This window comes from Periplaneta americana, chromosome 4 (genome assembly GCF_040183065.1).
Source record: "Periplaneta americana isolate PAMFEO1 chromosome 4, P.americana_PAMFEO1_priV1, whole genome shotgun sequence".
Taxonomy (NCBI): Eukaryota; Metazoa; Arthropoda; class Insecta; order Blattodea; family Blattidae; genus Periplaneta; species Periplaneta americana.
The window spans coordinates 174,765,882-174,782,792 of record NC_091120.1 but is presented as its reverse complement, the minus strand read 5'-3'; the positions used below and the strand labels follow the sequence as shown (position 1 = coordinate 174,782,792).

At 36.3% G+C, this 16,911-nt stretch overlaps 1 protein-coding gene across 1 annotated transcript in view; it reads right to left on the bottom strand.

Moving 5' to 3' along the window:
• The window catches only part of LOC138698450 (dynein axonemal heavy chain 1-like), a 629,600-nt gene that overhangs the window by 355,113 nt on the left and 257,576 nt on the right, over positions 1–16,911 (bottom strand). Inside the window, exon 9 of the mRNA XM_069824385.1 lies at positions 15,229–15,331. Within this exon, the coding sequence (XP_069680486.1) occupies positions 15,229–15,331 (103 nt within the window). The remainder of the gene's footprint in view (positions 1–15,228; positions 15,332–16,911) is intronic.

Sequence of the window (16,911 nt, the reverse complement as noted above, 5' to 3'; positions counted from 1 at the left end):
TAGCTGTAGTTATAGTCATTTTCAAAATACCCTCAGATCGCTTTAATGTGTATTTGCTATTTGATATTATATTACATTTAGGACACTGCAGTCCAAGTTTCCAATAATGTTTTAATTACCATCCGTCACAAATGTTTGATGAAATAGTTAATTTCGGCGAACTATTGTACGTAGTAATTTACCAAGGGTCTTAGAAATATTTCAAACTTATTTCCCTTCTCATCTTGTTGTCAGAAATATGCAATGTGAATTCGTCCGTTCTTGCAATATGTCAATTCGGTTAATGTTTGAATTTCGGCATTTATCGTGTGATTTAACTAAGTGTATCCAACCGTTCGTATAGGGTTGTATTTTTAAACAGCGTCCTTTTTTGTAACAGAAAATAACCAAGTAATATGTACGGTAATAGTAAATAAAATATTTCAACAGGCTAATGTGTTCAGTTAATGGAATGGCTGTTATCAAATACAGCTAAAACGGTTTCTAAGGCTAATATAATTTAAGCAACACCATTATGATTCACCAGTGAGTAAAATGTTTTCTTTATCAATAGTAGCGGTAGCAGGGCAGTCCCTTCTCTACTCCCTACTTCTATTTGTCACGTGTTTGTTGACAGCGTGCGGACTGTTAGAAGTGGAGTGGGTGAAATTCGTTACAGGGCCGGATTTACCAGTCACCAACAATAAGTAGTAGTGTATAATGTATAAGAAACATGTCTTGAAAGTGTCTTATAGATAGAAACAACTTCTGTTAAGTGTGAGGTGAGCTAACTTTAAAATGGCAGAGGCCAAATTTTACTCCTCTAGTTAGAAGAGCTTATGGCTATTATTTTAATAACAAAATAGACTATAACAAGACAGGGGACCCGGAAATCTGTTATGCCAAATATGTAACACTATTAACTGGCTGGTTAAAAGGAGCCCGTCATATGCCTTTTATAGTCCCTATGATATGGTGCGAACCTAAGGATCATTTGACAGACTGTTACTTCTGCTTGACAAATATATCTGGAATAAATTCGAAGTCCAGACACTGTTAAATATCAATATTTAGTTCTGCAAGTTGGCCGGTGCTTCATAGGCCAGGACTTCCCATACCAACTCCACCAGATGACATAACATTGATTGAAGTAATTCAGAGTGTTCCTGATGTTCAGAATGAATTACAAAATGCTCCAGATTTTGTGGAAGATGATACTATAAATGAACCTCACTTTCTAACGCAGGAAGATTTAAATGATTTGGTTCGGGATCTTGGTTTAAGTAAAAGCAAGGTAGAATTACTCGTCTCAAGAGTGAAAGGCTGGAAGCTGCTGCAGGTAACACCAAAGTAAGTTTCTTTTGCCAACGCCAAAAGGAATTTGAGCATTTGTTTTCTAAAGAGAAGGACCTAGTTTTCTGCAGTAATATTGAGAATTTGTTCGAGTGACTGGGTGTTGAGTATAAACCTGAGGGTTGACGTTTGTTCATAGACTCCTCGAAAACAGTTTGAAAGGAGCGTTACTACATAATGGAAACAAATATCCATCCATTCCTTTAGCCCATGCAGTTGGTATGAAGGAAAATAATGAGAATATGAAGCTCTTACTAACCACTATCAAGTGTGACAATTTTTCTTGGCAGATATGTGGGGATTGGAAAGTAATAGCTATCTTACTTGGGTTACAGCTTGGCTATACTTGTGCAAGTTGGATACCAGAGTTAAAAGTAATCGTTATATAAAAAAGAACTGGCCAAAGAGAGAATCATTTTAATCCAGGACAAGATAATGTTCTTCACCAACCACTTGTAAGTTCTGAAGAAATCTTATTGCCTCCACTGCATATCAAACTAGGCTTGATTAAGAATTTTGTGAAAGTAATGGATCGTGATGGCAGTGCATTTCTCTTCCTGAAAAATAAGTTCCCAAGAATCAGTGAAGCTAAATTAAAATAAGGAATATTTGTTGATCTCAAACAAGGGAACTGATGAAAGATACGCAATTTGAAAACCAATTAAATATGCAAGAAGCAGGTGCATGGGTGTATTTCAAAAATGTTGTCACGAACTTTTTTGGAAACTGCAGGTCTGAGAGCTATAGAGAATTTTCAGTAAGATGATTGAGAATTACAAGATCATGGGACGTAATATGTCTTAAAAAATACACTTTCTGCATCCCATTTCGATTTCTTTTCTGAAAACCTAGGGGCTGTGAGCGGCGAACACGGGAGCGTGTCCACCAGGACATCGTGGAAGTGGAAAGGCGCTACCAGGGTAAATGACGTCCAAATATGTTGGCAGACTATTGTTTTATACTGAAAAGAGATGTTCCTCAAGCAAAGTACAGCCGAAAATATGCTTCACATACATTTTAGGTCAATAAATATAATTTCAGCTAAGATATCGTAATACTAAAATGTATAGATACGAAAAATGTTTTTCATGTGATTACTCTAAAACCCTGGGTGATGGAAAAGTTCTGTAAAAAGATTTGAAATCAGCACAAAAAAGTCACTTAGAATCACCCATTGTTTCCCATTTAACAGACAAAAGCTTAAATTTTGTTGACCAGTGTAATTATATAGGTCATTCGAAAAGTTAGTGACAACATTGCTAAAATCCATCCAGCTTTAGAAACAAACATCACATATAGCATTCCGTATGTATCCCTCCGCGCTCAAGGAGCGTGATTGGTTCACAGTATCTACAGACGTGGACAAATTATTAGACTAAATTAATTATACGTGCAACAAAGCTGTATTTATCGGTAGAAATAATGAACAAAAATGTATTTTGTAGAGACATAATGAACAGAAAATTGAGTCTGGAGGTTACTAATATTTTGTGAACATTCCCTTATTCTTTATTAACATATTGATTTTGTCAGGGCTGCTGGAAACCAAAGTTTGACACTTTCTTTGAATATCAGCAGGGAAAGGATTTATATGTAAATACATATTTACTTATAAAGCTAATATAATTTATATTTTGCATTATCTTTATGTTTCACAATGTGTAGGGTTGAAAAATCCTACTTTTATTTTCCATATTTTTCCATATTTTAGAGTTTAGTACATATTTTCGTTAATTTCCATATATTTTCCATATTTCATATAAAACAGTCCATATTATATTAGGTTTAACAATAAAACAAAACAAAATTCCATTAACTTTTAAAAATACATTTCAACAATAGAGATTTAAACACATGTTCAGTAATCCCTTTAACATCAGAGTTATTTGAAAATTAGCAGTCCTATCAACAATGGGAAAGTAAGTTACAAAACTGTATTAATTTAATTTAAAATTTTTAACAGACTTCAGTTGTGCAGCTCAACAGTTAAATGCCAGTCAGAGTACACATAGGTTCAGTTTTGTAAATCATACTATAAAGACGGTAAATATGCCAAAAGTACGTCATTCAGTCAATTTAAAATCAAAACTAACAAGTTACATTTCAGAATTTAAAGAAGATGGTTTATCAACTGACAATAAAATATTATTTTGTAATTTGTGTCAGTGTGCAGTATCATCTACACAAAAGTTCCTGGTGCAACAACACATTACAACTAGTAAACATCAGGCCAACAAACAACTAAATTCCAAGCAGAGACAATTGTTTTTAACACAACCAACAACATCGAATGTAAGATCTGAGTTTAACATCGACCTGTGCCGTTCTCTCATCTCTGCTGATATTCCTCTCTACAAACTAAAGAATAAGGTCTTCAGGGAATTCCTTGAAAAATATACTCAACATACAATCCCGGATGAGTCAACACTTAGGAAGACGTATGCTCCATCCATCTACGATGAGACAATACAGAAGATAAGAGATGAAATTAAAGATAGTTCAATTTGGGTTTCCATTGATGAGACTCCCGACAAAGAAGGTAGACTTGTTGGTAATGTAGTTATCGGTTTGTTAAGTGAACAATATTCTGAACGAATTCTTTTACATTGTGATGTTCTAGAAAAGTGCAATAACAAAACTATAGTTAAACTGTTCAACGAAGCTATGGGTATCCTGTGGCCAAAGGGTATTATGTACGATAATGTGTTATTCTTTATTAGCGATGCTGCCCCTTATATGGTCAAAGCTGGACAAGCATTATCTGTTGTATATCCTAAATTGACTCATTTTACTTGTGTGGCGCATGCATTTCATCGTGTGGCAGAAGTGGTCAGAGACAATTTCCCTAAAGTAGATTTGATGATTTCATCAGTGAAAAAAGTATTTCTCAAAGCTCCCAGTAGAGTTAACGTGTTGAAAGAAATGTACCCTGAAATTCCATTGCCACCAAAGCCAATTTTAACTAGATGGGGTACATGGCTAGAAGCAGTTGAATATTATGCCGAACATATAGACTCTATTAACAATGTTCTCCTTGCATTGGACTCTGAAGATGCAGTCTCAATTGATACTGCGAAAACAGTTACCTGTGACATAAGTGTGAAGAATGACTTAGCTCACATTCAGCATACATTTTCATGCATCATAAAAACGCTCAAAAGTCTCCAAAATAGGCACCTTTCACTATCTGAAAGTTTTGAAATTATAAATAGTACTGTGGAACAACTGAATCGTGGTAGAGGTAAAGTTGCAGATGCAGTAAGAGCTAAGGTGGACACTGTACTTTCAAAAAACCCTAGATATGAAGAACTACAAAAGGTTGTTGCTGTGATGAGTGGTGAATCAACAGTGAAGATTAACTTGGACTTATCCCCAGCAGACATTGTGAAATTGAATTATGTACCAGTTACTTCTTGTGACGTCGAACGCTCTTTTAGTCAGTATAAATCTATCCTCAGAGACAATAGAAGAAGATTCACTTTTCAGCACTTGAAAGAAATGTTTGTAACCTATTGTTATGGTAACAGACAATAAAAATTGTGTTTTGTTGAAACTACATTGGAAGATAAGGTACGTCCATTATATTTTTTGTTTAGTTTGATTAAAATGTACCAATATTTAACGTACATAGTCATTTTTTTATAATTTTAAGTCCATATTTAATTCCATATTTTGGTAAAAATCCATATTTAATTCCATATTTTGGTAAAAATAACTACATATATATTTACATATTTCATATATTTTTAGTCCATATAAATCCGTTCCCTGAATATCAGCATCATTTAGCCAGATATCAGACAGTGCTTAAATGAGTCCATGTTTTCTTATAAGCCACATTTTGTTCAATTTCTTCTTCAATATAGATCACAGATTTTCAATTTCGTTCATGTCCGGTCTTCTTGCAGGCCATTGGAAAATATCTTCTGGAGTATATAATTAAAACACGAGTAGTACCAACATAGCCAGAAAAAATATACTTAACCATTGAAAAATATACCAGAAAATGTAAACAATCATATTTACAACAATAGAGGCTCTGTGAATTATACTATTTCGTTTATATGACGTCATTCCATTTTCGACCAATGAAGTGTAATGAAATTTTGAATTCCAACCAATCACAGTCAGACTTTGCGATAATTTCTGCAGCTAGATTTATCGCTATCAATTTATCTCATGGTCCTTCTTTTGTTTAGTCGTTGTCGCCAACTGTTGCCCCGCAAATTGATGATCATGAATACATTAAGATGCAACTACGCGGTTAAACTTTTCTTTCAACTTTAAAGCAATGAATGCAAGATTGATATTTAATATTAATTAATATATTTACGCAGTGAAGACCACTTTCAAAACGGCGCACCATGTAGACACAAAATCTTTATGCATCTTAATTGAACGTACCTTTTAAACTTGATTCTATTCTTCCCAGATTGCACGCATACGCAATTGTAATATTGAATTGTGTAGATGCAGCTATAGTTCCGTTACACACTACAACGAGAATGCGTTTGTCGAGCTACAAAAAATGCTTTCGTGTAGCACTGATTTTAAGTAACGGTCGAAACAAGGCACAGCTGACATTGGTCCTGCTTCCACAGGTAGGCCTAACGTAACCTATAAAATTGTAGCCTATAACATTTGTAATGAAATTAAACAATTAATAGACGTTCAAATTTATGTAACATCATCGCATATCAAACTCAAAGACCTTGCATAGTAATAAAGTCTTTGATCAAACTGCCTTTCGTATGGCGTAATAAAATTCGTGTTTTAATTAGGCCTATCTGTACAGAGATGGCTTCACTGTGAAGCAACATGTCTCACTGTGAATACATAAGCATTGGTATATAGCTGTCCACACTGTTACTGTTAAATTAAATTATGATTTCATCAGATAATGAAAATGTATTTGTTACAATAATAAGAGAAAAGTGCAGTACATGTAATTAACAATGTTAAACCTATATTTCGCTTTTCGCAATTGGCATTACTGAATAATAACATCGAATTTCTTTATTGCAATAATCGATATTCATCTTCGAGTATTTCAACTTCACAATGTCTGAATAGGTTAAGTATTCGTTAATATACAATTATTAACATTTTGTGATCGAATTTTAGGGATATATTATTTAAATTTTTATTTTATTCACGAAATAGTCCTAATAAATGTCACTCGAGGTCTGAGATTTCCCAGATAAATCCACTCGCTTCGCTCGTGGATTTATCGGCAAATCTCAGACCTCTCGTGACATTACTGCAGATAGTTTATATGACGAATTATATTATGTTTCTAAGAAAACGTTTTAGTCTAATAATTTGTCCACGTCTGTATTTACATAGCTACTTTCCCTTAGCACGTGTTCTTTTGAGTGTGACGGAGTGTTAGAGAAATGTAATCTTTTATTCAAATTATATTACAGTAAAAACCAATTTATCCGGCCCAAATGAGCTGTTTTTGATCATTTTTCGGATAATCCATGGTTACTATTTCCGGAGGTGCAATAAACAACTGTTTAACATCTACGCACAAAAGTAAATGCACGCAGAGTAAGTTATCACCTCTCATTCAGGCGCAACTGGCTTCACAATTCTAGGTGATAAATGGAACAAAAGGCAGGCTACGTTTTTCATAACACCTGTTACGTAAACAAAGAATAACTTTCACTTCACGGGACCAACATATACACGCTGGACACAAAAACACAAAACAAGTGAACTGAGGGTGTGAAAAACAGTTAAACACTATTCACTCTTATTTCTTGCCTTGCTACGGAGTGAGAACAAGACTGTAGCTGTGCCATTAACGCTGGAGGATGAAACACAAACAAAACAATAATTTTCTCACCAATCGTTACAGTTTTAAGCCTACCACTTTTTTTTTTTACTATAGCACTTTTACCTGCTTCACACTCTTTCATAATGTGAACGGTTTCGGCCAACTTAGTCCCACATTCGTTAATTAATATCAGTTTAGTCCTACCCGGTTCCAGGAATGTGCGTCAGTTTAATTCGATAATGTGTGTCAATTTTGTCCAACCATGTGCATAAATTTAGTCCAACCATGTGCATAAGTTTAGTCCTACCATGTGCGTCAGTTTAATCCCACCATGTATATCACTTTAGTCCTACCATGTGCGTCAGTTTAATTCGATAATGTGTGTCAATTTTGTCCAACCATGTGCATCAATTTAGTCCAACCATGTGCATCAGTTTAGTCCTACCATGTATATCACTTAAGTCCTACCATGTGCGTCAGTTTTATCCCACCATGTGCATCAATTTAGTCCAACCATGTGCATAAGTTTAGTCCTACCATGTGCGTCAGTTTAATCCCACCATGTATATCACTTTAGTCCTACCATGTGCGTCAGTTTAATCCCACCATGTGCATCAATTTAGTCCAACCATGCGCATAAGTTTAGTCCTACCATGTGCGTCAGTTTAATCCCACCATGTATATCACTTTAGTCCTACCATGTGAGTCAGTTTAATCCCACCATGTGCATCAATTTAGTCCAACCATGTGCATAAGTTTAGTCCTACCATGTGCGTCAGTTTAATCCCACCATGTATATCACTTTAGTCCTACCATGTGCGTCAGTTTAATTCAACAATGTGTGTCAAATTAGTCCAACCATGTCCATCAATTTAATCCAACCATGTGCATCAGTTTAGTCCTACCATGTATATCAGTTTAGTCCTACCATGTGCGTCAGTTTAATTCAACAATGTCTATCAATTTAGTCCAACCATGTCCATCAATTTAATCCAACCATGTGCGTCAGTTTAGTCCTACCATGTGCGTCAGTTTAATTCAACAATGTGTGTCAATTTAGTCCAACCATGTCCATCAATTTAATCCAACCATGTGCATCAGTTTAGTCCTACCATGTGCGTCAGTTTAATTCAACAATGTGTGTCAATTTAGTCCAACCATGTCCATCAATTTAATCTAACCATGTGCATCAGTTTAGTCCTACCATGTATATCAGTTTAGTCCTACCATGTGCGTCAGTTTAATTCAACAATGTGTGTCAATTTAGTCCAACCATGTCCATCAATTTAATCCAACCATGTGCATCAGTTTAGTCCTACCATGTATATCAGTTTAGTCCTACCATGTGCGTCAGTTTAATTCAACAATGTGTGTCAATTTAGTCCAACCATGTCCATCAATTTAATCCAACCATGTGCATCAGTTTAGTCCTACCATGTGCGTCAGTTTAATTCAACAATGTGTATCAATTTAGTCCAACCATGTCCATCAATTTAATCCAACCATGTGCATCAGTTTAGTCCTACCATGTATATCAGTTCAGTCCTACCATGTGCATCAGTTTAATTCAACAATGTGTGTCAATTTAGTCCAACCATGTCCATCAATTTAATCCAACCATGTGCATCAGTTTAGTCCTACCATGAGCGTCAGTTTAATTCGACAATGTGTGTGAATTTAGTCCAACCATGTCCACCAATTTAATCCAACCATGTGCATCAGTTTAGTCCTACCATGTGCATCAGTTTAGTCCTACCATGTGCATCAGTTTAATTCAACAATGTGTGTCAATTTACTCCAACCATGTCCATCAATTTAATCCAACCATGTGCATCAGTTTAGTCCTACCATGTGCGTCAGTTTAATTCAACAATGTGTGTGAATTTAGTCCAACCATGTCCATCAATTTAATCCAACCATGTGCATCAGTTTAATCCTACCATGTATATCAGTTTAGTCCTACCATGTGCGTCAGTTTAATTCAACAATGTGTGTCAATTTAGTCCAACCATGTCCATCAATTTAATCCAACCATGTGCATCAGTTTAATTCAACAATGTGTGTCAATTTAGTCCAACCATGTCCATCAATTTAATCCAACCATGTGCATCAGTTTAGTCCTACCATGTATATCAGTTTAGTCCTACCATGTGCGTCAGTTTAATTCAACAATGTGTGTCAATTTAGTCCAACCATGTCCATCAATTTAATCCAACCATGTGCATCAGTTTAGTCCTACCATGTGCGTCAGTTTAATTCAATAATGAGTGTCAATTTAGTCCAACCATGTCCATCAATTTAATCCAACCATGTGCATCAGTTTAGTCCTACCATGTGCGTCAGTTTAATTCAACAATGTGTGTCAATTTAGTCCAACCATGTCCATCAATTTAATCTAACCATGTGAATCAGTTTAGTCCTACCATGTATATCAGTTTAGTCCTACCATGTGCGTCAGTTTAATTCAACAATGTGTGTCAATTTAGTCCAACCATGTCCATCAATTTAATCCAACCATGTGCATCAGTTTAGTCCTACCATGTGCGTCAGTTTAATTCAACAATGTGTGTCAATTTAGTCCAACCATGTCCATCAATTTAATCCAACCATGTGCATCAGTTTAGTCCTACCATGTATATCAGTTTAGTCATACCATATGTGTCAGTTTATTCCCATCATGTGCGTCAGTTTAGTACTACCATGTGCTTAGTTCAGTCCCATCATGTGCGCCATTTTAGCCCCACATTTTGTGTCAGTTTAGTTCCACAGCTAATAAAACAGCTTCTAGAGTGTCACAATACTGAAAGATATAACTTAGTGCCTTTTAACAATGACCAATTCAAATGTACTGTACTTTCAATACAGCTTTGGTTTTAGTTATTAGCCTACTTACTGAATACTAAGATAGGAAGAAAATTAAACTAGTGTGCCTGGGTTCAAATCCTGGTTGGGACAAGTTACCTGGTTGAGGTTTTTTCCGGGGTTTTCTCTCAACCCATTAAGAGCAAATGCTGGATAACTTTCGGCGCTGGACCCTGTGCTCATTTCGCTAGCATTATCACCTTCATCTTACTCAGACGCAAGATAACCACAGCAGTTGATAAAGCGTCGTAAAATAATCAATAAAAACAAAATTAAATGTGGGATACAATGTTTACTTAATTGCATACATATTTTGGGATATGTTGCTGTTGTTTTCTAATGCCAGGCGTTTGACAATAAAGTCATTTGACCATATTTTGGGATATTACAATACCTCTACATAAACCATGTACCGTTAGGATTTAATATGTATCGATTTTCTGAGCTTCCGGATCTAGATAAACCGACATCCATGAGAAAAAACATTCTTGATTTAGTTCTGTAAGAACTTACAGTATCTTATAAGGTTGTCCCTGCAATTTGGGAACAGTTATTGAGAAACGAAGTTTGTCTGGAAATAGCAATCGCTTGAACATAAAAGGCAAGTTTGTGGGAACTACAAATTAGTTCTATCCAAATTACTATAGATTATTTATTTGTTGTATGATTATTTATCACAAAATAAGCGAGTTAAAAATAACAATTATGAGAATAATCTATTTAATTCTGGATCTAAATAAATTATTGTAATATTATAATATTGTGAATTTTATTTACAACTCAACAATGGAATTTTATTCTTCCAACAATAATTCCTTTCTACAATTCGTCTTAAACGCTCTCGCCAACAATTGGATTTTCACTCAACACAATATTCGTTATAGCACTCCACCGACGACAATGACAATTTACTTGGACTAGTACGAACAACAATGAACTGTTAATCTTAACTAATATTTACAAAGCACTATTTACAAATCAGAACTATCAGTTCTCAGTTCACAGTTCTTCTAGCTCAGTCACTCGAGTTCACAGTATCTCGAACCACAGACCTTCAGAGACAGTTCACTGTACTCGAACTCAGGTCCCTCCAACTGCGGTCCACTGCACTCGAACTCAGGTCCCTCCAACTGCGGTCCACTGCACTCGAACTCAGGCCTCCGGATGCTGGCACAGTTACGGACGCACACTCGAGTCGAACTCCGGTACACAAGACTGGCTTGCTTGCTCTGGCTTGCTCACTGACTGGCTGACTAATCAACTGAAAAACTGCTCGAGTTCGCTGGCGTTTCTTCTTTTATAGCAAAATCATAGTTGCGAGAAATTTCTACAGGTGTGTAGAGAATTATCTGGATATCTCCACTTCGACGCACTTCTGGAAGAGTCGGGAAGGTACGTTCCCCATTCACTGCGTTAAGTAGCAGCTGCGCGCGCAGCCTCCCCTCGCGTGTTGGCCCCTTTCCCCACTACTCTCCGCCGCGCGCCGTCCCTCCGTGCTCCGCGCGATCTGCTTTCTTGCAGGACGCTGGTCGTGAGTTCGAATCTCACGTCGCTGTCACAATATATTAGTTGAAAACTTTAAATATGTGTATAATTTTGTAACACAGAACACCAATAGAGGCAAAAATATAAAAGAGTCGTACAGTTTTATTGTTGAAATCAAATAGGTATCGATATGATGTAATAAGAATTTTTTTTATTATTGCGAGAAATATTAACTTCAGACACCCGCAGCGGTGTGTTTTCGAAAATTCATGACAATTAATTTTATTACCTTCAAATTACATTAAATTTAACTACATACTGCTAATTCATCTTTAGTTTCGACAGTATATGAAGTTTTCTGTTCATAAGAATCTGTTTAATCCTACTTTATGGCTCATTTGTGCTCAGTCCTGGATTCACTTAGTAGTTACCGTAATTATTAATAATCTATGTCCATCTAGAGGAACTACGCTTTCCAATGGTGAAAGAATTATCCAAATCGGTTTCCGAGATTGCCTCGTACACATATAAGCCTATAAAGATTCTCTATTTATATGTTAGTATAGAGATTGTAGTGAATGTTTGCTTTTGTATGGTGTATTAAAATTAGTTATTTTGTTTATTTATTCTGCTACCAACTATAAACAAATGACAGTAAAAAGAAATATTATAGACTAAGCGGTTATTCGTGGTCGTACAAATGGTGCTTCCTACAATTTATATCTATAATAATTATTGCACAGTAAATAACAAACTGAAACATCACGTAGCGCAAAATACATTAAAAAACCGACAATACTGGGCCCGCAGAAATACTCTCGCAACTGCGGTATATTTTGCACAAAAACGGACTGTCCCGGAAAAAACGGAGAATAGCATACTTACTCCCCCATAAATTCTCGTGCAATGGAAACCACAGTCGTTTCTATTCTGAGATTTAAATCCTGTCCTGATTATGGGTATTATCATGTGACAGGGCAATCAACTTTCAATGTTAGCAGTATTCATTAAACTGTTGTCGAAAATGGCCATAAAGTCATTTAAATATGCGCTCCTGCGTACATGACGTACATGTATAAAATGCAGGTAGTAGGCCATTGATGGCACAAAGGAGGTGTGATAAGCGCCCCTTACTGTAGGGACATAATTGGTATGATTGTAATTATTGTTTAGAGTGACATTAATACTGTAAATCTAAAAATGTATTCCATCCTCATAACTCGTGTAGACTTGACCTAAAATTTATAGTTTGAGTCATTTAAAGGATTATCTGTCGATGTCCAAAGGCAGGTCATCGCACTGGCCACGGCGTGGGTACGCCATCGAGTAGATGCGAATCACGCGGACTTCGAAGGTCACCGTAGCGTCACTGGCGCGAGCCGATAAAACGGCGCGGCGATCGTTAGAGAAGCATCATTATTATTACTAGGGCTAGGATTTTTATGAAATTGCATCTTTTTTTCTAGTAAGCCAGAAACATTACTGCTTTAGTATTTATATGTTATGTGATAAACTGAGTGTTTTAAGAATATTTGTTAGGGCTTTTTTTTTTTTTTGCATTTTTGCCTGTTTCAACTCATAAGAGCATCTTTTGTTTTATTTGGTCTTTTTTTTAGGCATTTTCATTTAATTTTGGCCATAAATCCCCATTATTAATCTCAAATAATGTTTATTTTCTTTGATATTTTTAAAAATATATTTTGTCCATTAATACCCATTATTTTGTATAATATTTTAATCGCTTTTTCTACACAAATATTGCCATTTTAACGTACTACACCCCATGTAATGGATCTGTCCAACCACTCCTTCAATATAGACTCCTCTATACCTGCTAATTCCGAATAAGAGTGGCCTTGTGGTAGACTACATGGAAACTAAGAGTAAAGTAAAACCATGGCGCTACAACCCATTAAGGGCCAAGACCGACCAGCTGACTGTTGACCTCATGTTTACGTGCCAAATGTGAGGTGAATGATCATACATAGAAACTACATCAGGTAAAATAATTAATTAAAGTGTACTACTTAGAAAAAATTATGTAAAATTTAATTCAATCACTAGTCTAAATATTTAGTACAAAACCTCTTTTCCTACTAAGCCAATTATGTAAGATCAATTTTTAGGGGAATTTTTAAGGGCATTTTTGAAAGATTTTTAGGTCATAAATGCATTGTTTTTAGGACTTTTTCATGATTTATAGGTAAATAACATCCTAGCCCTAATTATTACAATAGCTCTGCAGTCAGCAGAAGTGCTGAGGAGGGCGTCGTGTGGCCCACGTGGCAACGCATAATCATCATCTTCATTTCATGACTTGTACTACGCCTTGTATTTCAAGATTGATTAATAAATTTAAGTATTGGCAGCCTTTGGTTGTTTAAAGGACTTAGGTCTTTTACTAACCCACCTACAACGGTCTCCAATAGAAGTTATTCCAACAAAAACTTCATCACAGATGAGAGTTCAGCCGGCGCTGTGAATCGGGTCTCGGCACGAAAAGATGAGAGGTTCTGGGTTCGATTACCGGTGCAGGAACGAATTTTTCTCCAATAATAGGTATCTACAGTTGATTACATATAGGTAGTCTTGATTATTTAATGAGGACGAAGAGGCTTCATATATGAATGTACAGTATATACAGGGACATCATTTTATTTTACTAACATTTCTAATATTAACCTGGCTATACCTTTGGATCAACGGTTGCTACCCCCTTCCACGACTGGAGTTCGATGATACTGGCGTAATATACAAACAAATCATTTTATTAGGTATAGGAGGGAAGAAAAGTACCGTAGTTAATCCATTTACATAAACTAGAAAATATCACGCTTTTGAGTTTGATAATTTTCATTAGGTTTTTGTTTAATCAAAATACAGTACAGTATTAACAATGAGTGTTTTTACTCATGAACTGAATTATCCATGCGAACGTATTCATTATGCAGTGTATATTATACTGTTACAGCACATTAGCGTACAATATAGAGAATGAAGTTAAACTGAAAATAATCATAATATGTATATTTAAACACATTTTTCAAAATGATGGCAGTTCATTTCGATACAGACTTCAGTTCTAATGTGTGTAATTCCAATTACCAGTTTCGTCCTTCGTACTAGTAACTCATGTTGAAATAATTCTGTACCTACTCTGTAAAAGAGTATCTTACGTACTGTAAATTCACTCTTCACTTCTGCCCGATCCGAAAAGATGAAATTACTCAGACATGCTATCTACTGTCCGTCCAAGTGGTTATGTCGCAGGATCGGTAAAAGGGGGGGGGATCAGGAGACAATTACTTAATGAGGCCCTTTTATTTAAGTTATCTTAAACAGTTGTATAATATTACGTAGACGTCCAATTCCTAACAGAAATTAATGTTCTCAGAAAAGGGATAAGACAGCCCAGCCACTAGCCTTTACAGAGAGGCGCATAGAAGCTGGTGGGGGAAACCGGAATGCGACGCAGGCAAATGGACGACAGTACCTGTGCGAAAATGATGCAATATTGAAAGCTCTTTCGTCATTGGAAAACGCGAATATATTTTTGGAACGTACTGTTTACTATGACCGTAAGGCTACTATGACTGTATATGCGGTCTTGGGTCTATGTGGAGGACGGTTTAACTTCATTAGTATAAGGGGTGGGAGTGAAGTACATTCAAAAACTCAGGTACAATAAAAATTGAAGTAAAAATAAAATGATGTCCCTGTATAATCAACTTTTGTTCACCCCTGAGGTTGACAGATGACGCACTTACCTGAAGAGCGCTGTCCGGCCAAGCGCTGAACCAGTCGATAGTGCAGCAGTTGACGAGTGCCGGAAACTGACGGAGCCGCGCCCGGAATATCTCTCCAATCGGGCTGTCGAAAGGAAGTTATGCAAATCATTACGCGGGACCAAAACTGGATCTGGCTCAGAGCGAGCTAGCTGAGTCAGTGATTTATGGCAATCTATACTTGGAATTAATTCCACTGTGTTGGGTACATGCAGTTCATAATATGCCTCATAATAATCATGCTTCATGCTGGAAATATAACCCCTGAAACATTTTTATCCCCTTTGCAACACTGTAAAGTAAAATACACCTTTGTTCTCAGTGAGGTTAAGGTCACGGTCACATTAGCTTCGTATCCGGTCGGAATTGTACACTGTTGTGCAAACAATCTGCTCTGGGATGCATGCGGTCACATTTGCTCGTGTCACAATTCCGGGAGCGGCTGCTTTTCACCGACCACTGGTGAAATTGAAATAACTTCTTTTTACGGCTCTGAGCAGTTGTGTGTATTGTGTTTATGTCACTGCTATAATGGTTGACAATGACGAATGATTTTTTTGTTATGAAAAGCCATTGTGTTGCAAATATTACAATACAACGTGTGAAGAGTGAAGCAATTCGATGTAGGGGAAAAAATGAGAGACAGATTTTTTCTTCCTAGAGACCCGTAAAACGAACAGGGTTCTTATACGTATCACCCATCTTCACTTCGGAATTGACCAGTTACCTCCTGGATAAACCTGTTCTCTCCAAGAAAATGTAGCTCTATTCCCTACCACCATATTTCAAATAAAAAATTAGGTGTCGCTGTGTCGGGAATACAGTCGTTTGTTATACGTGAATACATATCAATAGACCTGACAAAATCTTTCGTTTGGCGCGAGATATAAACCTACATCAAGAAAATATTCGCGCACACCTATAATGACCGCCAATTTCCGCGGACACCCACCAAGTTCATGCTCGTATCGTAGTCGTATACCCGATCGAATGAGTCCACGTTTATTTCAATCGTCTTATTAGAAAGGACCGGATTTTTAGATTTTTAAGAAGTCCATTTTAGGTTATTGGAATAAGAGAAATAGGTTCTTTCAGGTTTTTTTTTTTTTTTTTTGCTAGAACTGTGAAAGGGGTCGCAAAAATTACCTGATTAATAAAAATGTAGCCTACACTTACAATCAGTTTTAAATAACATAACTTTTCTCTCGGTGGTAAAGTTGGAACCATTTCCAGTCCACTGTTGTTGGTATAGCTTATCAAAACACAAAATATAAAAATAATTCAATGTTAACACCAGAAGCACCAGAATAAGACAGACTGCACAGGGAACTCAGCTTATAAATGCAAGATCACAGTTTTCAATCTGGGAACATGCACAAAAACGTCACGAATTTCAATTATATGACGTTTTCATAGTTCATTTACCTCAAGAAAAAGTTCAGTCACTTCATACCCTTCTACTGGCATGTTATATCTGCGATCAGTGGAAATTTCAAAATACATACAGTCCCAATGAGTGCCCTTGAGAGGGTGAAGGACAGTCTGCTATCACAGTCTAGTATATACAGTCGCGAAGCTCAATCCGTAGTAAATATGCAAACATTAGATAGTTGCTCACCACTAGGATCGCTAATATCGCCTCATTACAGGCAATCTAAAATAGTA